The sequence below is a fragment of the Sphaerulina musiva genome, assembly GCF_000320565.1.
Source record: "Sphaerulina musiva SO2202 unplaced genomic scaffold SEPMUscaffold_3, whole genome shotgun sequence".
NCBI classification, from domain to species: domain Eukaryota; kingdom Fungi; phylum Ascomycota; class Dothideomycetes; order Mycosphaerellales; family Mycosphaerellaceae; genus Sphaerulina; species Sphaerulina musiva.
Genome location: NW_016017385.1, coordinates 2,611,857 through 2,638,760, shown reverse-complemented (window position 1 = coordinate 2,638,760; position 26,904 = coordinate 2,611,857). Strand labels below are relative to the sequence as shown.

The 26,904-nt window shown below is 52.0% G+C and overlaps 8 protein-coding genes and 1 non-coding gene across 9 annotated transcripts; 6 read left to right on the top strand and 3 right to left on the bottom strand.

Annotated features, from left to right (window-relative positions):
- Positions 1-1,254: 1,254 nt before the first annotated feature.
- Positions 1,255-2,032, bottom strand: SEPMUDRAFT_155467 (uncharacterized protein; the record flags this gene model as incomplete). The annotated part of the gene is made up of 3 exons (XM_016907623.1): positions 1,837-2,032; positions 1,652-1,777; positions 1,255-1,591 (listed from the first exon to the last, which is right to left on the bottom strand). Exons 1-3 carry the CDS (start codon positions 1,992-1,994, stop codon positions 1,255-1,257), a joined length of 621 nt encoding a protein of 206 aa, XP_016762977.1. The 5' UTR covers positions 1,995-2,032.
- A 438-nt stretch (positions 2,033-2,470) lies between these two features.
- Positions 2,471-3,625, top strand: SEPMUDRAFT_107118 (uncharacterized protein; the record flags this gene model as incomplete). Its single annotated transcript, XM_016900670.1, has 5 exons — positions 2,471-2,619; positions 2,647-2,769; positions 2,808-3,217; positions 3,264-3,336; positions 3,370-3,625. The coding sequence occupies 5 exons, from the start codon at positions 2,471-2,473 to the stop codon at positions 3,623-3,625; spliced, it is 1,011 nt and encodes a 336-aa protein (XP_016762976.1).
- A 63-nt stretch (positions 3,626-3,688) lies between these two features.
- Positions 3,689-3,778, top strand: SEPMUDRAFT_t23. The gene has a single exon. It is a non-coding gene; the product is annotated as a tRNA-Arg (tRNA).
- A 131-nt stretch (positions 3,779-3,909) lies between these two features.
- Positions 3,910-8,342, bottom strand: SEPMUDRAFT_148430 (RNB-domain-containing protein). The gene has a single exon (XM_016904924.1). The coding sequence runs from the start codon at positions 8,287-8,289 to the stop codon at positions 4,081-4,083; it is 4,209 nt and encodes a 1,402-aa protein (XP_016762975.1). The 5' UTR covers positions 8,290-8,342; the 3' UTR covers positions 3,910-4,080.
- A 402-nt stretch (positions 8,343-8,744) lies between these two features.
- SEPMUDRAFT_148429 (uncharacterized protein) lies at positions 8,745-11,563 on the top strand. Its single transcript, XM_016904923.1, has 2 exons — positions 8,745-11,210; positions 11,328-11,563. The coding sequence occupies exon 1, from the start codon at positions 9,698-9,700 to the stop codon at positions 10,328-10,330; it is 633 nt and encodes a 210-aa protein (XP_016762974.1). The 5' UTR covers positions 8,745-9,697; the 3' UTR covers positions 10,331-11,210; positions 11,328-11,563.
- A 4,743-nt stretch (positions 11,564-16,306) lies between these two features.
- SEPMUDRAFT_148427 (uncharacterized protein) lies at positions 16,307-21,139 on the top strand. The gene is made up of 2 exons (XM_016904922.1): positions 16,307-16,850; positions 16,920-21,139. Exons 1-2 carry the CDS (start codon positions 16,485-16,487, stop codon positions 20,547-20,549), a joined length of 3,996 nt encoding a protein of 1,331 aa, XP_016762973.1. The 5' UTR covers positions 16,307-16,484; the 3' UTR covers positions 20,550-21,139.
- SEPMUDRAFT_107113 (uncharacterized protein) lies at positions 20,918-21,623 on the top strand (the record flags this gene model as incomplete). The annotated part of the gene is made up of 3 exons (XM_016900669.1): positions 20,918-20,977; positions 21,045-21,392; positions 21,483-21,623. 3 exons carry the CDS (start codon positions 20,918-20,920, stop codon positions 21,621-21,623), a joined length of 549 nt encoding a protein of 182 aa, XP_016762972.1.
- A 327-nt stretch (positions 21,624-21,950) lies between these two features.
- SEPMUDRAFT_162856 (glycoside hydrolase family 53 protein) lies at positions 21,951-26,232 on the top strand (the record flags this gene model as incomplete). The annotated part of the gene is made up of 5 exons (XM_016908020.1): positions 21,951-22,035; positions 22,787-22,999; positions 23,086-23,857; positions 23,949-24,114; positions 24,369-26,232. The coding sequence occupies 5 exons, from the start codon at positions 21,951-21,953 to the stop codon at positions 24,414-24,416; spliced, it is 1,284 nt and encodes a 427-aa protein (XP_016762971.1). The 3' UTR covers positions 24,417-26,232.
- SEPMUDRAFT_63581 (FAD_binding_7-domain-containing protein) lies at positions 24,344-26,299 on the bottom strand (the record flags this gene model as incomplete). The annotated part of the gene is made up of 1 exon (XM_016909643.1): positions 24,344-26,299. One exon carries the CDS (start codon positions 26,297-26,299, stop codon positions 24,488-24,490), a length of 1,812 nt encoding a protein of 603 aa, XP_016762970.1. The 3' UTR covers positions 24,344-24,487.
- Positions 26,300-26,904: the final 605 nt, after the last annotated feature.

The following is a 26,904-nucleotide window of genomic DNA, read 5'->3' as shown; positions in this document are numbered from 1 at the left end:
AGCGGCTAGAGTCGTCGCGACAGGTAGAGATCTACGCGATCTCTATCTCTATCTTACGAATAGATCTCTATCTATCTCTATCTCTATCTCTATCTCTATCTCTATCTCTATATTATAGGTAGATATCTATCTATCTCTATCTCTATCTCTATCTCTATCTCTATATTATAGGTAGATATCTATCTATCTCTATCTCTATCTCTATCTCTATCTCTATCTCTATATTATAGGTAGATATCTATCTATCTTAATCTCTATCTCTATCTCTATCTCTATCTCTATATTATAGGTAGATATCTATCTATCTCTATCTCTACCTCTATCTATATCTTATAGGTAGATATCTATCTATCTCTATCTCTATCTCTGTCTCTATATTATAGGTAGATATCTATCTAGCTCTATCTCTACCTCTATCTATATCTTATAGATAGATATCTATCTATCTCTATCTCTATCTCTATCTCTATCTCTATCTTATAGGTAGATATATATCTATCTCTATCTCTATCTCTATCCTTATCTCTATCTCTATCTCTATCTCTATCTCTATCTCTATCTCTATCTCTATCTAATAGATAGATATCTAGAGCCGCTAGAGTAGTCGTAATAGGTAGAGATCCTAGGCAGCTAGAGTAGTCGCGACGCCTAGATAGATAGGATAGTTATAGAACAGAGCGTCCGACGTTAGACGCTCTAGTTCTATATTTAGAGAAGAGAAGAACTAAAGGCAAAGAGAAGAGAAGAATAAGGACGAGAATAGAGATAGAGATAGAGATAGATATAGATATATATATAATATATATATACGAAAATTAAGATTAGTATTCCGTACTACTAATAGGTAGGCCTATAGGACATATTATCTTTTATACCTTAGACCTCTATTATAGATACTCTTATACTTATAGGATTATTATGTCTATAGTAGTTATATTACGTTATATTAGAGTATACATATATATAGTATATAGTATATATATTAGAGAATAGAGTGTCCGATATTAGGTACTCTAGTCCTATATTTAGTATTTAGATCCTATATAAGCTATATAGATTCCTGTTTCCTAATACTCTTCAATCTATCCTATACTCTTAAAAATCGGGAATCCCTTAAAACTTTTATTATATTGTCTTCTTAAAACCTATAAGCGCGACAACTCTATAACGACTACTCTCCCGATAGCAATACTTAGAGAATCTCTCGAAAAATGTCTACCCGTACAAGAACTATACGGCTAAAGCTACGAATCCCTATAAAAGTTTCCCGTTGCTATTTAGCATCCAAGGCGTATACTTCCGAGCCTCGTTGGCTACGTAGTCGCGAGACTTGGGATCGAGCATCGGTAGTCCCGAGATGGAAGACAGGATCCTCTTGCCCGTGGCGGGATTGACCTTCCACATTCCCTCTTGACCCGGTGGCACGTCTGTAATGTCCAAAGGGCTCGTGTTCTTTTCCAGCGTCGAAGGAGGGTTTGAGCGCAACTTCGTGGTACGGGGCGTCTCTACCGTCGTCGGCATCTGGGCGATCGGCGTGTCGTGCCGAGTAGGATCGCGTGGAGCGCTGAGCCAGATCTGACTGCCACTAGACCTGAGGATGAATCAGCACATGCTTGTCTACCGAGACTATCAGCTCCGAGGTGCTGCATACCGTAGACGACTCTCCTTGCAGTAGCCGCCGTTGTTGCGGCGGGCTCGCTCGTGAGATGCCAGTCCGGCGCGCGAGTTGCAGGCGAACTCGCAGTATGGGCACTCTGTGGACTCTGGCTGAGAGCTGCTACAAAGCGGATCGAAGTTAGAAAAAGCTGATCTTGTCATGACGGAGGTCTCACTTACGTCCAGTCGCCGCGTCGAGAATCACCGCAGACACCATCCTTAGCGAGCCGCGCTTTCTCGTGCGAGCAGAGGCCGGGTCCCGAGCGGAAGTTGCCTCCGCAATGCGGACAGAGGTACTCCTTCATCTTGCTGCTGCCGCTGCTACTGTTGTGGTCCATCTTCTCTCGGCAGTAGGCTTCGTCAATGGTTGATGTTGATGTGCAGGAGCGAGTTCGAATGCGAATAATGGTTCAGGGGAGAAAGCAGCGACAAGGTCCGCTGGAACGTGACGGAAGTGAAGCTGAGGATCGTTCATCCACTCCAGACGTGCTGTAGTGGTCGCAGGAGGTGAGGTTTGCTCAATGGTGTAGTCGGCACAGCAGAACTCGCTGGTCAGCTACAGAAGGTCCGTCGCTGAAGCAGACTTCGTCCAGCTTTTCACTTGTCCTGCAATGACCACTCCCGTTCAGATGAGCTCAAACGGACGCTTGCTCCCTTGCAGCGACATTTGCGTCGGGCTTCACTTCACTGTCGGCACTGGCGGTTCCGTCGTTCGGTCTGAGAACACACTATCGTCGCGGTGTGATGATGCTGTCAAGGGCGCGGGATCTATAGGGAATCGACCAACGAGAAGCTTCGCCGCTCAAGCATCGTAATGCACAGTCAGATTCCGGATAGAAAGGGCAAAGAAGTAGCGATTGCGACACAAGTCAAGGAGGTATACAGATCGGATGTTGGACGTGGGTTCATGAGATTTGCGGTTGTCTTGGATACAACGGGGGTGGTATCTTCTGTCGAATCAGGGTACGTCTTCTTGACAACTGTGGAAAGGCTAGACGTGTTGTATGTTTGGAGGGCTGGCGACGTCGAGCACTGGCATCTAGAGGTCAAGGCCGCAGACGAGATGAGAGCGGCTCCGGAGTACTCGGCATGCACGGGAGCAGTTGTCGCTTGGTAGCTTTTGTAGAAGACCCCCTCTACCACCTATACAGCATCAGACATACTGCCTCTATCGGTATGTTTCAATCCGCATCCAAAGTTCCTCGCTATAGAGATCAAGTGCGCGGTAACGGAACGAAGGACTCCAACGGGAACATCGATGACCTGTCTACGCGAGGCTGGAACACCACTGCTCGAAATCTGATAGACCAAGCACCTCGCATAAGTAGGCGTAGCAATATTGAGCCTGCCATCGTTGATGAAAATGCTATATTTGAGAGTGTCGAAGTCGCCGACACCGACATTGCCGCGAAAGAGGACGGGTTCATAGCAATGCTCTGCTCGCGGTCTACGAAGTCGTCGTCGGGTAGGACGCGGCCGCGCCGGTTAGGTGTGGTCAGGTCGTCTAGGAAGGAAGAAGCAGCGCCGTTGAGCAGAACAGATCCCGGGCGGAAGAAGAAGGGTTCGTGTTTTCGGCCTCGGATGGGTTATCACATAGCGCTCTGTAGAGTGGCAAATGTTCGATAGAGTAGTCGCGTTGGCAATTTGCATCATTCGATCCCGCCTGTACATGTTGTCTTGGTAAGTGAAAGAGTGTCGTCTACAAATTGGTAGTGGTGTCCGCTCGGCAACCAGCGGCAGTTCGCAACGTGACGTCGTCGTCACCAATCGACAATTCAGATGCATGTATCCGACAATCACCGTCAAGGCCAATACCATCAATACAAACATGTATAAACAAAAATATTTGCATCGTCTACGGATGTCGAAAGTATACAGACTGCTCCTATTACCAACAGAATTGCTAGATTCTACAACCAAAATCCCGGCTCTTCCAATTCAAGTTCGTCCCTTCGAGGCTACTAGCTAGCAAAGCTACGGGCCGCAAAATATCAAGCTACATAAACACATAATAAATCACACTTGTTCAATTGCGCCCTTGGCCCAATGGTTAAGGCATCTGACTTCGATCTCTCAGCGATCCGGCATCAGGGGATTGCGGGTTCGAGTCCCGTGGGGCGTTCTATTCTTTCAATCTTTTGCTCTAACATTTTGTTTTGCTCCCTTCTTTTGTGTCTTCTATGTGTATGTATGTGTAGTAAGGTATGTTTGGCATTCAATTGTAGGATAGCAAAAGAGACGACGACGTCAAGAGGAAAGAGTAGCCCGCGTCTATATAGAGAAGAGTACGAGTCTTTTTTGCTGCTAGGAACGACGTCGATGAAGTACCTATGGGTAAGTTTACGTACCTTAGGTATTGGAGTAGAACCTTCCTCCTACCCGCATTTATCATCTATAATTTCACAAATCCCCAATCAATAAAGATTATAACGCATCTCTCCCTACCAACCGCTTCGGCCGACAAACAATCTTCCGAAGGTACACGTCGACCCTCTCTAAACCTACCTCCCACACATCACCCTGCATAGGCTGCTCCATTCCCGAATCCACATACCCTGGTTTCATCATTTCGACTCCCACACTCATCTCCAAACAAATACCACCGAGGGTGTCATGCCTCGCGCCGTCGGGGCTATTCGGGAGAAATACCGTCAACGTCTCGTAGGGGAACCCACCTTCTCCAGGTGGCAGAGCACCAGCAAAGGACACATCGGTCGAGGTGGGCACTGGTCCGGCACCACCTTCTTTGTAGTGGAACATGCGGAAAAGAAGCATGGCAGCCCAGAAATCGTTCGAGTACCGTTTCGCGCGAGTGATCATGGTTTCTCGCGGTTGGAGACCGACCATGATGGTTTCGAGCGCCGAAGTGGAGAAGGGGAGAAAGGTTCGGTCATGTTTTGCATTCTTGTCGTTCGCTTGCGCGAGCAAACTCTGCCCCGATGACGCCTCATATCTCAGAGCGGCTTCGATTTGCCAGTGAAGAATCATGTCCCCGTATCTTCGCAGGGGAGAAGTGACTTTGGCGTAGTAGTCCATTCCGAGATAGGCGTGTTTCAGAGGCCGAGTGCGGAGGACCGTGTGGCCGAAAGAGTGGAGGTAGGGGAGGCCGAGATGCATGGGGAGGTCTTTGCCTTGGGCGAGGAAATCTTTCCATTGTTGTTCTTTCGGTTGCTCGTCTCCAGGCAGAGCGATGTCCACGGTGCCACGGTATATGATGGGGATGTTCCGATCAGCGCAGTATCTGGCAGCGATCTCCGAACACAACAACATGGCTTCGCTGACGAGGACTTGGGAATTTTCTCGAGAGGCCGTAAAGTAGTTGACCAGGCGTTGCGATTGCATTTGAATGATAGGATCGCCGCGGATGGTGCGTGAGCCTTTGCGGTGAGGATGGTCCCACGCGAGACCTGGACTTCTGGTGCCCTGCCACACGCGCATGTCGGGATGATGTTGCTCAAAGAAGATACCACCTGCTCTTCTTCGGATTGCAGACCGGGCGAGGGCGAGATCCCTGAGTTTCCGAATATCGCTCAAGTTCCCGTCCGCGAGGATTCCGGCGTCACTAATGTGATCACGGGAGGGCGGAGGTGCGCCTCCGACAGTGAGGATGATCTTTTCAGGTTGCACGTGACGACCTCCATCTCCCAGCACTTCTTGGATCTCATCGTACGTAACGCGAAAAACGTTCCGAATAATGCCGGGTCTCACCTTGGTCTCCAGCAAGTGGCCGTCACAATCGATCTTCGCACTGAAGGTCAGACATGGCCTGTTGGGCGCCAGACTAAAGTGACGGGCTGTGGACCATTGCGGCAACATCATGTAGGTGCGTTCGGGCATATACAGTGTCTCGCCCATGTGCCGGGCCATCTTCGCGAGCGGATGATCGCGACTGAAGAAAGCCGTAGGATTGGCAATGTGGATGTGCATCCAGTGCTGCTGCTTCCCATCCGCACCAACACCAGCATCCTCAATAGAGAGGCCATCATCAATCTCCTTCGCGGATGCATCATCAATGCAGTAGACAGGCAGATCTTTCCAGTCGTGTCGAAGATCTGACATGGAATCGTAAAAGTTGGGGGTTTCCCTCATGCCCAGAACAGCCGTCATCAATTTCTGTAGTGGCTTGCTGTGCTGCGAGCTGGGTAGAAGAAGGTATTGGTCGAAACGGACACGATTCTCGTACGGGACAATTGTGCCGAGCTCTTGCAAGAACAAATATCCTATCGACATCTTGAGGTCGGAGTCTGGATACACCCCGAGAGCATGTAAAATTAGTGGCGGTAAGCTCTCAATGCGTGTGAGACCAAGAAACATGTTGCTGCAGCACCATGCTTCGATGAACTTTACAATTTGGGACTCTTCCTCAGTGAATTCATTGCCCATCTCGACCGAGACGGTCTCTTTATGCATTTGCAAAGACAGTCGCGTCTTGCTGGGACCTACATTGCCAGATTCCGGCACAGCGTCGCGGTTTTGTCGCTGTCTTTGGATGATCCTGCGGGACTTCTCGAGGAAGCTGTACATGATTTGAGCTCCTTTGGTCGACCTGTACTTCCTAGCACGTTCTGCGTCCATGCTCGCCTTCAGTGCCGAATCTTCCTGCCACTGCCGGATCCATACACGCACTTGCTCCACCATTCTGACCTGTTCTTTGCTGCGAATCTGCATGTAACCCGTCAAGCGGTGGGAACGGCGATCAATGTTGAAACCAAAACCACCATTTGCAAGCGCTTTGCGGACTGTGAAGAGTGCCGCCAATGGCAGCTTACTCACGGGCATATTGAGAAGTGTCGCTGCCGCCGAGACAACTGATCCATAGCGAAGATCGGTTTCGTGGGCCAGGAGGTTGTGAGCATCGTCCAATGCACTGGCATTGCGCCGATACAGCTCGCGCACTTCATCCGCAAATTCCTGAAGACGGGCAACGAGATGAGATGAAACTTCCCTGGGTACGTCGAGATCTTCAGTCTTGGACTGCAACCGGAGCTGCTTGAGATCAGCCTCGTTCTGAGGATCTGGCAGGTACTTGAGCAAAGGTTCTAGCATCTTTGGATTAATCCAGCCGGGAACACTGAAAGGTATGGCACCCTCATTTACGTGCTGCCAACGCCCGTTCAAGGTAAGGAACTGGCCCGTACCTTTCGCAACTCTGCGAACGTAGATGGCCATCACGCTTTCCCTCTCTGTGTGCAAAAATTCCAGCTCGACTAAATCCCCAGGTTCCAAGAAACGGCTCTGCTCTTTGGAGGTGCCTTCAAAACCTTCCTTGTTGTCACTGAAGAATGCAATGCGATCATTCTCTTCGCTTGCTTTTTCAGCCTCTTGGTTCATGCTCTGCGCATTCGGTAGTCGTGTTAGGCTGTTGTATGGTGTCTCGAAATCAATCGGTCCATCGTCCTCAGGAGGTAAGTCCGGCATAAGTTCCTCGCGGCCATGCAATTCTTGCCACTGTCGTAGCTGTGCTCTGATTCCACCACGCTTCTCGGAGATTGGATCAGGAGGCTTGGTAGATGCATCAACGTTGGCACTGGAGCGTTCAAAGCTGTCCAAGCTCTCTGCTGGGGCAACTTGTAGATCATGTGTATGCGAAGAGTGGTAGGCTCGAAGCTGCTGGGCTGGCTGCGCTGTCTGCCAGGCGAATATGTGTCTCACGTTTGACTGCATTGGCCAAGTTCGAGATAGATTGTATGAACTCAACCTCGGCAGGGCGGGACACGGCTTCTGCTTGTCATTAGCATGCTGTGCACATTGTCTTGAAACTAATCCCAGAAAGTCATGGTTGGGATTCTGATAGACAGCGATATTCCCCCAAGAGGAGCGATCCAGGATCCTCTGCTCTGCAAAATCGTTTTCAGACGAGGTTGGTCGAGCTGTAGCAGCTGCGCTGCTCACGGTGCTCTCCTGGTTGGCGGCGACTTGGGCTCGCTCATTCTTCCGTGCTGCTTCCATGTCTTGAATCGCGGACTTCTGCTCATCGATGGCCATAAGCAACTCCTCTGAGTGTCTGCCAACACGACTGTTGTGCAACTTCTTCCTGGCTAAGAAGGAACCGTCACTCTGCTCGAAGGCAAGCTCTTGACTAGCTGGACCTTTGCCCTTTCCTGTCCCGGAAGCCCTCTGGATCGATTCATCCGAGGCTGCTTCAATATCAAATTTGAAACCCTCGTGGTTAATAGACATCCAAGAGCCTTTCCTGAAAGCCGATGGCTTGGGGCCAACCGTCCAGTCGTAGCGCCTAGCACCCTCTGCAACTTTGTGATCTCTAACCTTCGCCTTGAGCCTCCGCCCCTTTGAGAACTTGATCTGGAGCTCCTGGCCGATGCTTGGGTGAACATGCTCGGCAAATGACTTGATATCCAAGCAGGCGATTTTTTCGGCATACTCTACAGCCGGTATTCCAATCTTCGCCTTTTCCCATGAGTGCGTCTCGACTCGCGGACGCTTGATTCTGTTGCCAATCATGTGTCTTCTGACGATGGGCCGTCCGTGACCATCCACCACATCGGTCGTCGTGTTGGTGTCCGCTACCGTGTGTTGGCCTCTGCGGTGTCGTTTTGTCCGGCAACTGAGGCACACCCACGCCGTCGCCTTGCCACTCGTCTGCCCGAGAGCGCCATGTCGCGATGTCAACATCCTCTTCCTCTTCCTCCTGCTCTTCCTCGGTCCTCTGCTCCTCTGCTCCTGTTCCCTCTCCTCTGTGGCCCCAGCAGGAGGTTGCGATGGATGGTAATGCCGTGATGGTCACGGTGGAGGACGTCGCGATCATCATCCATCTCCAAACGACAGACGCGACTCCACAATTGTTCGGCTCTCGGAGGTGCCTCCCGAGCTCCGCACTGCACCATCCAGTTATGGCATGCCACCTACCGCAGTAAGGTACCTACACTTCATGTACCTACGCTATACAACACTTTGCACATGCCACCGAGCAAGCGCGGGAAGGAGCAGAACAACCCGGAATCAGAATGTGGGGACCAGTCTCATCGAATCCAAAAGAAGACGAAAGCAATACTGCCCTCCGACCACCTCCGACACCTGCTGCCATGGAATCAGGCCTTTCTACCCTTCCCATCCCGCACTCCAACCACCAACAACCCCCTTCCAAACCCCTCCGTCCTCTCCTGCAACGAAACGACGCCGACCGCTTGTCCCTCCCTCTGCCCACGCGCCTCCCACTCTCCATGGCGATCGCCTCCTGCACAGGCCTTGTTCTCGGCGTTGCCAAAGGTTCCCAAGACACCGACTTCCGCTTCCGAGCGGAAAATGCACATCGCCTACCTACCACCCAAACAGGGTGGTTTTTGTATCACAAATCAAAAAATTATAACATGATGCTTGGCGGCATCAAAGAAGGAACACGCCAGTCACTTAAGTTCGCGGCTTGGACAGGATTGTTCTTTCTGCTCGAAGAAGGTGTCGATCGCGGGAGGGCTGCAGGGAGTCGCACGTGGGCGAGGTTTTGGGGTGGAGAGTGGAAGAGCGGTGCGCGAGAGATGCGACTTGCTGCACTTGCAGATGTCATGGAAGCGGAGGAACGGGAGGAGGAGGCCGTGATCTTGGACTCGAGAGATTGTGTGAGTTCCATGTTGGCGGGACTGGGGACCGCGGGGCTGTTCAGTGCATGGAATAGATTTCCATTGCCTACTGCCGCGAGGACGGCGAAGATGGGGGCAAAGGCGGGGTTGGCTTTTGGTGTGTTGCAGGATGCGGTTAGTCTGCTGAAGGGACGGAGGGTGGGCTACGTGGAGTTCATAAAAGGAATGGTAGGGCGTGCTGGAGAGGGAAATAACATGCCTGGATAGGAGACCATGTGGATGTCTGTGTGAAAGGAAATATTCAAGGGAAGCTGGTGAAAACATGGTCCACTGGTGGAACTGAGCAATTGCAGACCGGGCATTTCCAGCCGGAGCTACAGGAACTTGTACACACGCAAGTGGCAGCAGATGCGTTGCGTTGTTGTGGTGATGCAACGGCTACTATTTGGTCATGCTTGGTCCACTGTTGATGTTCGACGGATGAGTTTGTGGAGTGTGACAACTCAATGGCCGTTGCTGAGGGAGCTGCGGCGCCGATGTCCTCAATGCTAAAGCTACTGGATCCACCTCTTGTCACGAAAACCCTGGCCACAGACGATCGAGCACAGTTCAAAGCTGCCACTGAATGGCGGATACGAGGTTTCGCAAGTCATCACCACATCCATGTGACGGCCATGGCAACAACGTCGAAGGCGACATCGCAGCTCTCATTGACCTTCTCTACGGCCAGATGGGGCTGTATGCAGAAGCTTCATTGGAATTCGACTGGCAGCAGATACAGGCACACGCTTCGCAGTACTCTGAGCTCGTCGAATAAGCAGAGGATTGCATATTCTCTCGGCAGATGTATCGAGACCTGTTCATTCGGTTGCTCCACCAAAACGGGCGTGCGGTTGGTCGGTGGGACGCATTTGATGTGTTGGATTCGTTTGCGGCGGGACTGGAGTCAGGTTCGAGGAGTACGACGTCGTGGATGGACAGGCAGTATGACAGAGATGCTGAGGAGCGCGAAGATGTTGACTGGTGTCTGGACGCTTGTGTCACGGACCTGGAGGAGCTGCATGCAACCCTTCTTTCATGGGCTTGGGATCTCGCATTCACGGCGGTGTTTGTGGACATCAGGTACTCATCGAAGCTGAAATATCTCTGGGCATTTGATGCATCCAATGACAACGATCTTCTCGATCTCGATCTCAATTCCGAAGATGCGATTGTACGTCTGGCGATTCCTCGTCTTTGACGCCGTCACGGGCGATTGGAACGGTCCAAATATACAGCCGGTGTCTGGATAGTCGGGTGTGTGCCGCCGACTATTATGTATGTGTTTTGCTTCATATGCTCACGGGCGTGTCGCTCGCACCGGACTCGACGGAAGCTAAAGGATGGCTGCAGAAAGCCCCCAAGACCTGGACCCACTTCCACATGAGGGTTCGAGTGGCTGATCCCGGACTGCATATTGAGTTTGGACAACAATACCACGTTATACTTCGGTCCCATAACACATCGGGAGTGTTTGCAAATCTTCATCGCAGATACGAACTCGGACTGCCCGCCGAAGCTATGCAGTGCGCTTGTCGGACGCTCAGTGGTTTGATGTCGTAGCTGCTACGCTACTGTACACATTGCGAAATTCGCGTGCACTGCAATGCGATATCATGGCTAAGAGGGGGTAGCATTATGATCTACTCTACGGACCAGTTACGCGATGCTCGATACTGGCTAATACTCTACTGGGGTGTCTCCGATCGCGAGGCACAAACTTGACTAGCCTGTCTATAGACAGTGGGAACGGCTACGGTGCTCACGTCCTCAAGAGGAGCCGGCTACCAATCGCAACGAGCACCTGCACTAGGCAACAAACACTAATCCTCGGGAATATTCAGTAGTAGGTGAATCACTGTCTAGCGTGTCGTAATTGGGCCCTTCCAAGGGAGGATAATTTATAAGACTGCCAAGTAGCAATATACTACCGAGGAACATATACCAACTCGAGCTGTATACTGCTTACTACGTAGCCTGGTGTGTACGGCTAATTTCTATTACCCTTATTTGATTGTCTTGCGGTGTCCGAGTCAGGTTGAAAGGCGTACCTTTCCAAACGTTGACATAGAAGTTCAATCGCTGACCATAATGCAGTGCCAAGAAATACAGCAGTTATGATAGATACCTCTACTGCCGAAAAACAAGCCGGACATTATCAAGCCATCGCTCTTAGTCGCCGGCAACAAGCTATTGTTTGTTATGACTTGTCTCGAGATTGCCTCGCTAGACGGTAGGTCGTCGGACAAGAGCCCGCTTGTGCATATTTTATGTAGGATTACATACTGTATACATGTAGTTCCTAGCCATATAATCCAAACGGATAAGTGTACATGGTCTGCTCAGCCGTACATCTGTTTGAAAGACAAGGTACTGTATAGCTTGCACTGATGCCAACGACAGCCCTACGGACTGCCTCTTCGCGCTTCGCGAGAAGACAGTCGATGAGCGCTAGAAGACATATATTCCTCGACAGGGAACCACAAATATATACGTATGTGAACAGCGTTCCGAGGCCAACGACCAGATCAGTGCGCTCGAGCTGATCTCAAGATTTGGGACGAATCAGCTCAAAATCTCTAAGTATGAGTTCATGAGAGATAGTCACGGTCTATGTTTTCCCCCGACTATACTACGGCCCTCTTTTCCTTCTCTTTCTCCCAGGAAATGATCTCCGCCTACGACGCGCGAGGGGTATACAAGCATCGCCTTTTTCGAAATTCTCGGCCGGCAGAAAACAATCCGAAAGGAAGCTCTGAGGTTATCGTAGAAGGAGGAACCAATTCCTTACAAACGGTGAGAGGTAGTGGTTGCGGACAGACGACTTGCAGGATGGCAGAGAAGAACAAAAAGAGGAAGGTGGAAAATTTGGAGAATGAAGAGGAAAAGGGGATCCCCGTTTGATGTCACTCGTTAGAGGAACAAGGAAAGAGAGAGAGAGGGCTTATAATCAATCAACAACATCCGTACTGTAATAGGGGATGATACTTTGAGGGAGATGGGGTCTGGAGGTAAAGATGATTGTTTTGGTATAATCAGGGAGGTGTCTTTTCTTTCCCCTTGTTTTCTTTTCCTTCCATACTGGATTTGGAGAAAACAGAGTGCTGCTCTTCCAACAGATGCCATTACTGCTAGTATGATTTCTACAAAGCGTTTCGCGAAGAGGTATAGACATTATATCTGCAGCGAGCGCTCATCATGCGTATCGTACACTGGCTTGGTCTTTTTCCTTCGCAACTAGTAGCGTCTACCGCCACCTCCGCCTCCCTGGTAGCCTCCTCCACCGGAGTAGCCACCAGAGCCATATCCACCGCCTCTGCTATGGTAACCTCCTTGCTGACCATATCCGCCTCGTCCTCTGCCATCATGACCGCCCCCCTGGCCACCATAGCCACCACGTGGACCACTGTACCCATTCTGTGCTGGGGGGTAACCGTACTGCGACGGATAACTACCACCTCTCGGGGGTCCGGCGCCGGGTGGGGGTGCGTAGCCATGTTGTGCAGCTTGCGCAGCAAGATGAGGAGGCAAGTTCTGGAAGGCTGCGGCAGCTTGGCCAGCGTAGGGATCAGCAGCAGCAGGAGGTCCATTCCGACCATAACCTCCGTTCGCACCATAGCCATTACCACCTCCATATCCGCCTCGTCCTCCCCCACCATTGCGGTCATCGTAGCCATTGCTGCCATGGTTTCCGTTGTCACGAGCAGAGTAATTGATTCTCCTCCCATCTGAGCGATCACCGTTCTGTGAAAGTCGCACGCCTCCGAAGCTCCGCCCGCTGCGCTGGGCCTTTTGACGTGTTTGTTCGACATCCTGATAATCGAGCACTGGATCGTTGAATTTGACTCCAGGCAGAAGCATGGATTTGTGAATTTGACTGAACACGGGCATATGATACGAGACCTTCACACTCTCATCAACGTCCAAGCTGGTGAATTCATCCTGATTCCCTGCGGGTAGAGGATAGGTCAGCTCCGAATTGGGTACGTACGATGGGTCCTTCGAAGCTTTGCCACTCAGGCCTTCTGAAATCTTGCTGTTCAGTTTGAACTTGTCCTTGTCTGCCCTCTTGCCGTAAAAGTTGGAAACGACTTCGGTGTAGAGTGGGTGTTTGGTGCTAAAAATGAGGACCTCTTCACCAAATCCGTTTCGTCGCTTCTCGTCTTCGCTCAGCAGTGGGTACTTGGTGTTCATGGCGTCAAGCAACCTCTTCTCGTCGATGAAGGGAAGAAGAGCTACACCTTGCCATGCAAACTTCTTGCCATTGAGATCGACTTCGAAGTCCACAGGGTAGAACTCCTTGATGGGGCTGTCGTCATCTGTCATGAGCGAATGGAAGACAGATGGAAGTGTGTGATTCGACGCTGCGGGCATGACACCCATGAGCTGCTCGTATGGATGAAATGGCTTGCCCTTCTCGAAATGCACGACTTGCTTTTCCATATCCTGAAAGTCGGCTGCGAAAGGTGCGTAGTGATAGGGGTAATACCACGTCCAGGAAGGACAACCTTGGAAATAATACAATAGCACCCAGCACAGACCTTCGACGTAGCTTTGAGCGACCTTGTGGCGAAATTCAATGTCTTGAGGTGAAGTGTGGAACTTCTGTTCGTAGTAACGATCTTGGTAGCCGTCTTCCCACAGCCTGACTGTGTCCTCTGGCATTGCATCAGAAGCGTCCTTGTTACCTCCAAGTTGACCAGACGTGCCGCGGTTCATCGGGTCCGCGATCTCCTTGTCGGGTGTGTTGCGTCCTGGCGTCGATGGATCGGAGCTGGCGTCGTCCGCTGCCGCATCATCGATCATGTCTCGTGTGCGCTTTCCCAGGGTTGGCGTCGAATCCGAACCAGCCGTGGCCGAGGCCATGAGCGCTTGGATGTCAGCGCTGTTGCCATTTGTGCTACCACCACCACCCATGAGCCTTTCCCTGAGCGCGGCAGCGGCCGACTTGTTATCCTGACCACTGGCGCCACCAACGATGTCTGCATGTGTGAGATTGTTTTGGTAACGTGGATCACTCATCGTCTGCGCAGCACCTGGTGCGAAAGTGACAAGCGCATTGGGATCCGGCGCTGCCTCTCCACGAACTATACCACCTCGTGCTCCTCTGCGAATGACAGTCTCGTCATACCCGGTAGGTGCGCCGTTGTTCGAGTATCGGGGTCGCTTGTTGGACTGTCGTCGGTCACGGTCCTCGCGTTGCTTCTGTCGTTGGGCAGCCTTCACTTCAGTCTCGCGACGTCTCTTGAAGATGGCGTCTTCTTGCTTGGCCAGTCCGGCCAAGATGAGCTGTGCTCGAGCAAGATCTACGTGTCCATCTTTGGTCACATAGCCACCCATAATGGGCAAATTGTCCCGCCAGATTGCAATCAACGTATCAATGCCGTCCTCTCGAATGTCCAGGGACGGCAAGTGTGGCAAGAAATCGTTTCCGACGAAGAAGCACATGAAGACCCAGTCGTCGAGAGCGCGCTCGAGGTCAAAACGGAAGCCTTGGTTTGGCACACTCATCTCCACAGCGAGGTATTCTCGGAGGATGCCCACGTGAAGCCAGATGAATGGCTTGAGTGGTTTCTCGACCTTGTCCTCGGCAGATCTCTCTTGCTTGGCTGGCAGACCTTGGCAGTTGGCTGCAATATGGCCAGGCTGGTTGCATTTCCTGCAATGACCAGGTTTGGTGTCGTTGGCGAAGACGTCCTCACGCAGGATTCGGAAGTGTGGCTCGTGAGTAGCAAGACCCAACATGATCAGATCAGCATCAAGACCATACATGACGTGCCTAGGCAAGTTAGCGCAAGTTTCTTTGTAATCGAAACATGTTCGCCATAGGAAGTGAAAGCGGAAATGGTTTTGACATAGAACAAGAACTTACCTCGTGTTGGGGTCGTGCTCGGGCGAGCTGCGCTGCGATCGCACAAAGTTCATGATTTTATGCTCACCTTCACCGGGAACAGTGGCATCGGAGATGATGATTTTGAGTTTCTCCCATGCGGGATCAGTAGTCAGCTTGTAGCTGATCCAATAGCGCAGCGACTGGGCGAGCAAGTCCATAAACGGTGTACCAGGCGTGATAGAATTGGAATCCCACGTCTTCTTGGGCTTGTCACCATCCTCACCATCTGCGCTGCGCTCGCCATTGGCGACCATGCGGGCGTGAAACTCGGCAGCTTCGGCGTCCTTTTCAGCGGCTTCCTGTGCACTTCTGAAACGTCTGCTGCGCTGCTGGTTCATTTTGGCACGTGGCGCGACACCATCGACAGCGATCATGAGAAGCTTACGTGGGCGAACCATGTTGACTACGCGCTCAGTATACTCGAAGATGGCAATCATCATCTCTTCCTCGTTGGCCGGGGGCGGCCGATCTTCTGGATGCGAACATGGGTGCACGATGCCATTCATGTCGAGATACAGGTTGTCCATTTCCTCCCCATTGGGGTTGGGACCGCGCGCATCGATGGGGATGACAGTCTCTGACCCGTCGGCATTCTGTATTTTTTGCGCGTGCTCTTCCGACACGGCAGATATGATCTTGGGATACTTTTTGCTGAGCCAGCGGAACAATGCTGGGACACCCATGACGGGCGATGGGTCACAGTGGTGGCGGCGATGCAGATGCTAGTGATGCGCTGTGTGTCTGAGGGCAGAGCACGGGGGGCGAGGGGAGCGAGAGGGACAGGAGGTATGTAGAGGAGAGTCGACGTCGTGTGCGCGGGTTCTGCCTTTGATGGACCTCAGTCGTCGCGCTGTCGCTGTCGGGGGACGTCCAATCCGGGAGTCAAGGGATAGGTATGGATCAGTATGGCGAAAATCTGCTATTGACCAGGCAGGATGGGTGAATTGACGCTGCTGCCGGCGCGTGTCTTCCTATGCGATGTTGGAAGAGTGTGGGATACTGTCGCAACCTGGAAGAAGAGAGAGAGCGAGCGAGTCTGAAAGACAAGAGGGACTGCAGCGGCCCAGCCCAGGTGCGGGCTTGGCGCCTTCTCTTCTCCGCGATGGTCTCCGGAGGACAACATTCACTCTCGGTAACTTACCTACCTAGTACACCTACATGTACACAAAGAAACTGGCGCTTGTTTCCTGGGACAACCTAGTCCACCACTGCACTCAAAAGACATCGACTGGCGACGATGGTGTACAGAGACGCTCCAACCACACATTGACAGATCCTGGCAGACATCAGCGACACGGCGAATGAAATAAACAGCGAGGCTGCCTCCGGGCAGGCAGCGAGACATCGACACCGACACCGACATGCTCAAAACACCTCCTCTCCAGACGGCCACGGCCACCATTGAGACGCTATGTGGTCGTCTCCAGTCGGCGACGTTGCTGGAAGACCGGCGTGCTGCCATTCTAGGACTGCGCAGCTTCGCGAAGCAATACCCGGCATCTGTGGCCAGTGGCTCCTTACGAGAGCTCATATCCACCCTGCGACGCGATGGTCTCGGAGATGACTCGTCACGCCAGAGCCAAGATGGCGATCAGCAGGGCGAGGGCGGAGACGTGGACACGATCCGGCTGGTCATGGAGACGCTGCTCATGCTGTTCAGTCCCGACAGCAACTCGCCTGAGGCCGGTGATGAAATTGCCCTCTTCTTAGCTGACGAGTTTTCAATGGTGCGTCTTGCTCTTGCTCAGTCCGCATTGTGTATGCCTACGATAGAACCCTCGCTAAGGTAGGTGCAGCGTCAAGACAACATTTCCATTCTTCTCAATCTCCTTGATCCCACGAGTCCCTACGCCGATTACTACTCCCGACTATACGCAGTACAGATCCTTTCCGCCATATGCGCCGCACGACCCGATCGACTGCAGGAATGTATACTGGCTGCGCCGCTGGGTGTGTCGCGAATGGTGGGCATACTGGACGACGGGCGAGACGCTGTGCGGAATGCCGGCCTTCTTCTCCTAGTCGATCTGACGAGCGGTGCGAATGAAGAGCTGCGAAAGATTGTCGCCTTCGAAGATGTATTCAGCAAGACCTTCGCCCTCATACAGCTGGAGGGAGGACTGGCAGAGGCTGGTATCACAGCACAGGACTGCCTGAGTCTGCTTGCCAACTTGATACGTGGCTCGTCCACAAACCAGACTATATTTCGAGAGTCAGGGTGCGTGGCGCAGCTCGTGCAGCTGCTTCAGCAATCCTTCCCTGCCGAAGACGAATTGCCATTCAACACAAACTCACGGGAGAAGACTGCTTGGGGTCTGCTTATGCTGCTCAGGTTATTCCTCGTACCGGGGGAGGCGAGCACTCCCCAAAACCAAACAGCCTTCTTCAAAGCTGGGATCGCGCAAGTTCTGATTGATCTTGCTTATTCAATCGCGATTCCGCCACCTGTTCGCGCGTCTGCACTCCGAGCTGCAGCGGCACTTGTTGAAGCGAATCCTCCTCTGCAGGAACAGTTTGCGGCACTGACAGTCATTACACCTGATGATGCGGAGCACAACCAGGCTGAGGAACAGAAGCAGAAGCAGGCAAATGGCACAGCAGTCAATGGACGTGGAAAGAAGAGCGCACGAGCGAGCCTGGAGGCCCGAAGATCGTACATTATAGAAGCGTTGTTGAGTACTGCACTCGACCACCGCGAGGCAGACCCACCCCTGCGGGCAGCAGCATGTGGCCTCATCCAAGCATATCTGAGTGGGCATGACAGAGTGAAGGCGCACTTTCTACAGCGTGCTATTCTTGGTCATGCAGAAGGTGAAGTCACAGCCAATGTTCTCTACACCCTCTTACATCCCCCAGAAAACGACGAGACTGCCGTTGTTCATGCTTCCTGGATAGTGCAAGGGCTTGTCGGTAGCGAAGCCAGTGCCAAAGAAATGTTTACGGGCGTGTCCGAGGGCAACGAGGAAGAAGGGGAGGATGTCATCACAGCAGTCCAGGCGCTGGGATCGCACCTTCAGGCTGCACTGCAGCCACCTCTCGATGTGAAAACATGTGCCGCATATTCCAGTTTGCTGTCGACTCTGCTATGGGACTATGCGCCAGGAGTTGACGACCTACTCGATGAAGGCTCAAGTCTACTGCAGAGCCTCCTAACGGCGATTAAGACGCCCGAAGATCCCGTCGTCTCTGGACTCGCCGCTGTCTTGCTCGGCATTGTCTATGAATTCAGCACAAAGGACTCGCCTATACCGCGTCGTACGCTTGCCCCACTCATACAGCAAAAACTGGGCCGGACTAAGTATTTGGACGCACTTCTTCAGCTTCGTCGGGAGCCTGCGATTCGCGATTTTGAACTTGACCAAGAAACGGACGAGGGTGGAGATGGCATGCTCAGCAATGTCTTTGTGGACCTGTTCACTGTGGAGTACACTCGGCTGAGAAAGGCGGTTGATAAGGATCCTGGTGTAGAAGTGCTGCCAGCATCCGCGGCAGAAGCTGGCGTGGATCGAGACGTGCTCGACGAGCTTCGCCTGCAGGCCCAAGCAGCAAAAGAAGCATTGGCTGTAGCTCAGCAAGAGGCGATAGACGCGACACAGAAGTCGGAACAGGACCGGATGTCGATTGGGAAAGAGTTGCAAATTGCTTCTTCAGAGATTGAACGGCTCCGCAAGATCAATCAGGCCATGCAGCAGGGTCACGAGAGCGAGCTGGAGACGCTGACGAAGCGGTATGAGCAGGAAAAGAACACGATACAAACACGACATCAACACGCGCTCAACAATGCCAAGCAAGACGCAGAGCGTGCACATCAAGCGAACCTTCGAGAAAGAGAGGCAGCCTCTGCGCAAAAAATACAGGAACTGGAGCGGCGCTTAGCAGAGCTGGGCAACGAACATCGGAAGGAGGCTGGTGGACATGCGCAAGCCAGGCAGCAGCTTGCTCATGCTACGAACAACCTCAATGGACTGATCAAGCGAGAGCGCGATCTAGCTCGAGAGCTCGATGGCTTGAAACAGCAGCAAATTGCGACTGAGAAAAAGCTGCAGGCTGCGCAAGAACAGTCTGTGTCGGCGGAGGCAAACTTAGCTGAGGCGAGAACGGCTCTCGATGCTCGTGATGAGGAGTTGAGCAAGCTCCGGACGGAGGTGGAAGAGCTCAGGGCTGATCTCGCTGCCAGGGATGAGGAATTGAAGACTGAGCGTGCCGGTTTTGCAGATCTCGAAAAGGAACTCGAGGATGCCAAGCGTAAAATACAAAGCACAGCAGAAGCTCACCAAGCTGAAATTGATGCAGCAAAGGCTGCTGGCACTGATGCGTGGAAGCAAGCTGCAGACTTCCAAGGTAGGATTACGGATCTCGAGAAGGAAATCGAGCAAGCGGCAGAAGCACACAAGACGGAGGCGGCTGCGGCGAAGGCTGCTGGTAGTGATGCAACAGCACAAGTCGCAGAATTGCAGAGTCAGATGGCGGGACTGGAGAAGAAATTGGAAGAAGCAATGCAGAAGGTGGCTGCAGCTGAACAGAAAGCCGCCGAGTCCGAGAAGACACTGGAAGACGCAAAGGCCAGTCAGAAGAAGGCATCTGCCACAGGCAAGGACTCTGACAAGAAGCTTTCCGATGCCCTGAAGAAGGCGACGGACGCCGAGGCGAAAGCTAAGACAGCAGGTGATAAGCTGAAGGAGGCTATCCAGAAAGCCGTAGCGGCAGAGAAGAAAGCCAAAGAGGCCGAGGAGAAGTTGAGTGCAGCGGAGAAGAGGGCTGCTGAAGGTGGGAAAAGTGCTGCTGGCGCTAAGGGCAGTGCAGCTAGCACGAGCAAAGCCGACAAGGACAAGATTGCTAAGCTCGAGAAAGAGGTTGCGGAGGCGAAGAAGGCAGCGGAAGAGGCGAAAAGCAGCAGCGGAAAGAGTGCCAAAGCCGACCAGGACAGGCTCCAGAAACTTGAAGAACAGCTCAAGGATGCGCAGGCGAGCGAGAAGTCGGCGCAGGACGAAGTGGCCCAACTGAAGAGTGCATCAGAAGAGAGTGAGAAACTGCGCGAGAAGCTGGAAGCGGCGCAGCAGGCCGAGAAGTCTGTCCAAGCAGAACTCGAACAGCTGAAGGGGGTCGAAGATGAACATCGCAAGACCAAGGAGGAACTGTCCCATGCGCGGGCCGGCGAGAAGGCAGCTCTCGCCGATCTGGCCAAGATCAAGGCTTCTGTGGCGGAGGCGGAAAAGGCTCACTCTGCTCTCCAGGCTGCGAAGGAGAGCGAGCAGAATGCGAAGGAAGAGCTGGAGAGTATGTTGTTGGTCATGGGAGATATTGAGGCGAAGCGGGATGAGTACAGAGAGAAGATTCGCAGTTTGGGTGGAGAGGTGACGGATGAGGAGGATGAGGATGAGGACAGTGATGAGGAGGAGGAGGAGGAGGATGATGATGTGGATTAGGTACCTAGAGAAACATACCTACCTCTATGTCATGTTCGGTACTGTACCGTCCCGTAATGGAGAACAAGACGGGCGGCTTGCCCGACTGTGGGACAGTGGGAGCATCGCACAGTACCTCCCACTGTCAAGTATGTACGTGAGCACCGATAGAGCGCTCGTCTGGCCTGCACTCTCCCGTCAACAATACCTACCTACCTGAGTTATCCATGTTCTCGAGTTCGCTGAGGACGGCCCCTAGGCACGACCCTGCGCAGCTTCTCCCCGTCCCCGAGATGTTACCTCCACGGCAAGGCCCGGCAGGGACATAGCCATAGAGGTCCCTCCAGCACATACTTTCCACAGCCGCCGCCTCCTCCACCTCCACGAAAATGGGCTCAATAGGCACTCGGACTGGCGGCGTGGAGTATCGCATGTTTCGCCGCCGGCACGTACGTCTGGGCTCGAGGGCGTGTCTCGCCGGAGATGATCGTTCTAGAGATGCTCTCCCATTACAAGGTCACCACCGACACAGTCGACCGGGCTTGGGTAACGCCCGCAGTCGGCATGGCACTCGCCGATGAGATTCTCGGAGAACGCTCGGGAGCAACGGATGCCCCCAATGCTGTCACGCATACATGTCAATTGCCAGCGAACTTGCCTTGCGAGGACGTCTTCTACGCAGCCGTCTTCCGAGATCGCCGTCACATGCACAAGGGCTGGGGCACCTGGGCTATATTTGACGGACATGCAGGACCATGGACGTCGGAAGTGGTCAGTGGCCTACTGCCATTGTTCCTGGCTCCGCGCTTAGACGCCGCAGAGTACTTCAAGAGACGCTACATTCCCAACGATCCCATTACGTCTGTGAGCCCATGTCTGTTGATCATACGGGTTTCAATCCGGATGAGGTCTCTCGTCTGCAACGTGAACACCCTGGTGAACACGGGATTGTAGATCCGCGCTCGGGACGTGTACACGGCCTTGCAACATCTCGTGCTTTTGGAGACTCTTAGATATAGACAAAACTCAAGCGCGGATTCATTCTCTGCATCCGGCTCGATGCCTTACTCGATATCTACTACAATACTTGTATAGATTCAGGCTCTCTCTAGCAGCTTCATTCGGAAATTCCCTACTGCACCCAAGTGTAGCGACGAACTAGGCACATGTAGGAGAGAGCATAATTGAGGTTGTGTCTTGGCAATCATGTATGTAGTGGTTAGGGCTGTCAGGTGACTGGACCCACATCGCAACTTTTCTCTGTATACATTCCACTTTACCTTTTGAGTGGTCCTCCGTCTCCTTTGACCACCGCGACCCAACACGGAAGGGCGCATGCTGTAACATCCTCCAGACGTCGTAGTAGCGGCCACGGGCGGACTGCTGGATGTACAATGTACTGTTGTGTAACTGAAACCCAAAATGTGCGCTCCTCGCTGTATTCGTGCCCGAGAACAATGTGTTGATTGTTGGTTCCAAATTCGAGCCGCACGATTGACTACTCTAGGTAGTTATAGGATCTCATGTGATGAACAAGATTACATGTAGGGCTGCGTTGTTCCTGTTTCGATAGTTCTGACTTCATTTCATTAGTGCTCGTATAGCTAGTCTCTGGACTAAATGGAGAATAAGCGCTACAAAGAAACTTCGGGATAGAAGTCGTAGTCCTTCTCTCTTGGGGCTTTGAGGTCTAGGGCAAGTATTTCAGTGCCTGACTACAACCTCTAGGGAGGCATCCTACCGTACGACATAACATTAAATCATCGAAGAGAATTTCTCCTCCTCCTCCAATATTTCCCCGCTATCCAAAGTGTAGCTGAACAAACGCGGCGCTGCGAACGATTGGTGGAAAATGCGAATATCTTAAACATTGACAAGGTACAATCACAGGGATACTGTCACTTCGTCACCGGACACAGCGGACTCGATCTGATGTACCAAGTACCAAGCCACATGGCAGTACTATGTAATCCGAAAGAATGTCTATCCTCATCATTGTCATCGACAATGGAAACCTCCAACCACTTACTACGACATCAATAATAATCATAGTCTGTAATTCGAAGAACGATACCTAAACCACCGACCGAAGAACGCGATGCATATCTCCTCCTCCTCCTCCTCTCCGTCTTACCTCATCTTCCGCATCCTCCTTCCCCTCCTCCTCCTCCTCTTTTCCACTATAATCCCCACCGTCCATTCTCAAGACCAAGACCAAGACCAACAACAATCCGACGAGCAACCACCCGAACAACAAGAACCACCTCCACCCCCACCATTCTTCTACAAAGGCCATGATCTCTCCTCTCTTTTCATCATGGAAGCTGGACCCCCGGGGGCAATTTTCAAAGACACGGCACGCGACAATGAGACTCGATTGGCAGATGACATTCTCATCGACGGAGGCATGAATACCGTTCGATTGAGATTATGGGTAGATCCGATTGTACCATTTGATGGACCGCCTGGATGTAAGTCTCCATCTCTTTCCCTTCGCTACATGTACATATCCAAACCCCCAATTTTTCTAACCCCTTTCCTTTCTTCCCATCAAAAGATTACCAAACCTACAACCTCCCCACAATCCTCTCTCTCGCCCAACGCTTCACCTCCAAATCCCTCCAAATCTACCTCGATCTCCATTTCTCCTCCTACTGGGCCGACCCAGCCAAACAAACTCCGCCCGCAAGCTGGCCCAGCGATCTCTCGCCTCTCGCAGACACGGTACAAAGCTACGTATCCTCCGTAATTCGCGAATTCTACACGGCAGGAGTTCCGCTCGCGATAGTGAGTTTGGGAAACGAAATTCGCAATGGAATGTTATGGCCGCTGGGGAAAGTGGATGTTGGAGTGGAAGATGAGGCGGAGAGGACGGAGGGGTTTAAAGGGTTGGCGACGCTGTTGAAAGCTGCTAGGAGGGGGGTTGATGATGGTGTTGCTGCTGCTGCCGCTGCGAATACTACTAACACAGATGGAGTGGCGATACCAGCCCCGCAAGTAATGATCCACATCGACAACGGCTGGGACCTAACCATGTTAACCCGCTGGTTCACAGCCCTCGTCTCCACCAACATAATGTCCGTATCCGACTGGGATGTATTCGGCTTGACGTTTTATCCTTTTTACGGCACGGGAGCGACATTTGAGACATTAACGAACACGGTGAATTCCTTAGCGGAGACATATGGAAAAGCAATTCATGTGGTCGAGACGGATTGGCCTGTGGCTTGTGGAGGGGAGGGAGCGCCGAGTTTGAGTGAGCCGGAGATTCCGATTTCGGTGGAAGGGCAGTTGGAGTGGGTTGGGAGGATTGTGGATGTTGTGAAGCAGTGAGTTTTGGAATTTTTTCCTTTTTTTTCTTTTTTTCTCTCTAGTGATGCTTGTACAAGGTCATGTGCTAACATAACACCTCTTCATCAGAATTCCCAACGGTCTGGGACAGGGAGTACATTACTGGGAACCGGCGTGGGTGAATAGTACTGCGCTGGGAAGCAAGTGTCAGGATGTGATTTTGTTCGATACGGATTGGAGCGAGTATCCGGCGGTGACGGCGTATAGCAGGAGGAGTGTGGACATGTTCAAAGATGTGTGATTTATCCCATTTTATGTACTTGCGATAGCCCCTCCTCCTCCTCAGAAACGATCTCGATCAGTCAAGAGTCGCATGGTTCAATTTTGCTTCTATGCTTACGGTGGCCTGGTCAACTGGTATCGAGCAGAAACCTCTTGTGTTATCGTCTATATTTTGATCTCCCACTGCACCCCTTGGCAGCGTATAGTTTGCCTGTCCATCTTCGTCTGGGATATATGACTGTCGTAATAATAAGATCCCTGGTCCAGTCTGCCCCAGAGAGAGAGAGAGAGAGAGAGAGTGTTTACAACATTTAATCGAACCAGTCAATCCCAAATCCAAAAAGAAAAGAAAAGAAAAGAAAAGAAAAAAAAAGTCCATCAAATCCTCAATTATGTACTCCACCACCCACATTCGCCGTCCCCCTCCCCAACCCCTCCTTATATCTCTCCAAAGCCTTCGCTCGAGCCTTACTATGATCAACCATAGGTCTCGGATAGCCATTCTTCTCCGCCACCTTCCCCTCTCCTCTCCCATAAGGATCATGTATAGCCTTACCCTTGACATCACGTAACTCGGGGATCCATTTCCGAATATACTCTCCTTGGGGATCAAATTTCTCACTCTGTAATAAAGGGTTAAAAATGCGGAAATATGGTTGAGGGTCTACACCGGTGGAAGCGGAGAAACCCCATCCGCCATTGTTGGAGGCGAAATCTCCGTCAATGAGGTGTTCCATGAAGTAGATTTCGCCCTGTCGCCAATCCAAAAGGAGATCTTTGGCGAAGAAGGAGGCGACAATCATGCGGCAGCGGTTGTGGATGTAGGACATGTGTTTACATTGGCGCATGGCGGCGTCGACGATGGGGAAGCCCGTCATGCCGTCTTTCCATTTGGTGAAGAGGTCGTCGTTGTATTCCCATTCAATGTCCGAGTATTCGTATTTGAAGGGTTTGGACATGCACACGTAGGGCCAGTGGGCAAGGACATGTTTGTAAAAGTCTCGCCAGGCAATTTCTGAGATCCAGGTCTTGATTCCTTCGGGGCCGGAATCGAGTGCGGGTTTCTCGGGGGAGGAGTGTAGGGAGACTGCAGACCGGATCGCAGTGCGAGAGGAGAGGGTTCCGGCGCTAAAGTGAACTGACAGGAGGGAGGTGGATTGCGCAGAAGGGATGTTGCGTTCGTCTTTGTAAGCACGGACTTTGGTGGAGAGAAAACGATCTAAACGGGACTGCGCTTCGTGTTCACCGGCCGGAAAGATTGAAGCGAGGCGAGATTGATGCTCTGGGGAGAGCACTTTATTGGGAGGTGCGGATGGGATTTTCGAGGAGAAGATGTGGGCAAACTTCTGTTGAGCGGAGGATGGATTGGGCTGGGGTGGTTCGCTGGGTTTGAGGAGGTGAGGATGTTCGCGAATATGCTTCATCCACGATCGATACCAAGGAGAATATACGGAATACTGCTTTCCTGCTCCCGTCTTCAGGGCGCCAGGAGCAACCACCACATCATCGTGCAAGACGTCCACACTCATCCCCTTCTCCAGAGCTTGCTTGACCAGCTTCACTTCCCTCCTCAGCTCATCCACCTCGTATTCCATATTACAGAACAAATACCTCGCCTTCCAATCCTCCATCTTGCCCAAAATATGCCCAACCACATCCTTCCTCCTCTCCACCGTATGCACATATAGCGGGATATTCTTCTCCGCAAGATCCTTCTTCAAGACATCCAACGTCCTCAGATCGAAATCCACTCTCGCCGCACTCGTCAAATGCGCCTGATAATCCTCTGGCGAGACAATGAACATGCACACTAAGTGGGCATCGTGTTTCCTAGCGAGTTTGCTTGCAGCTTCGAGGGCGCGGTTGTCGGACTGGCGCAAGTCGCGCTTGAACCAGTGCACGACGGTCTCGGAAGCGGCAATCTTCGAGCGCGCGGCTTGGGTGGAGTGGAGAGTGGCATGGAGGAGGTCAATGGGTCGAGGGATTTCATTGTTGTTGTATTGAGCGCATCGTTGGTTGCTCATCTCGGGTGGGTAGAAGGCGCGTTGGATGATGCCGTGTCTCTCGGCAATGGGGATGTCATTCACGCCATGCTCCTCTTCATTGGTGGTACTCGTCCGAGGCTTCTTCGCTGGTGTGGTGCTGGGTGGTCGGACAGGCGATGTCGCGCGGCGTTTGGTGGACGTGATTCGAGGCATTGTGGTGGGGGTATAGAATCGCAATGAACGGTGGCGGACGAGTGCAAAGCGTACACGTTCAATCCAGTAAATCATTCCATCTCGTGTCGACGTCTGCTTGTGATGTAGATGAAAAGATGGTGGTGGTGGTGGTGGTGGAAGGGAGAACAGAAGATGTGTGTTTCATACTCTTCCATCACGTGTGTCACTATGCATGCAGCATCCTACAGATCGATCTCGTTGAATCGGGCCCGATTTTCGGCTCCCACATAGGTACATACCCTACCTCCAGGTACGCCAAAATCGGGTAGTAGACGACCGGCTGTCGACACCCCGAGATCCTACTAAAGTGAATGTTGATAATCTTTGTCAAGTGAACAGACATCGTAACGCGGGCATGTAGAAGAGTTGTTAATAGAAGAAGTCTATTATTTTATCGTCAATGCTTAGGTACATTTTCTATTCAATCTCGTTCCCCTACTACTATCAAAAAGAGTGTCCTTTCTCTTTTCTCTCTCTCTCCCTCTCCCTCTCACTCTCTCTCTCCCTCTCACTCTCTCACTCACTCACTCTTCCTCTCTCCCTCCCTCTTCCTCTCTCTTACACCCTCTCTCTCTCTCTCTCTC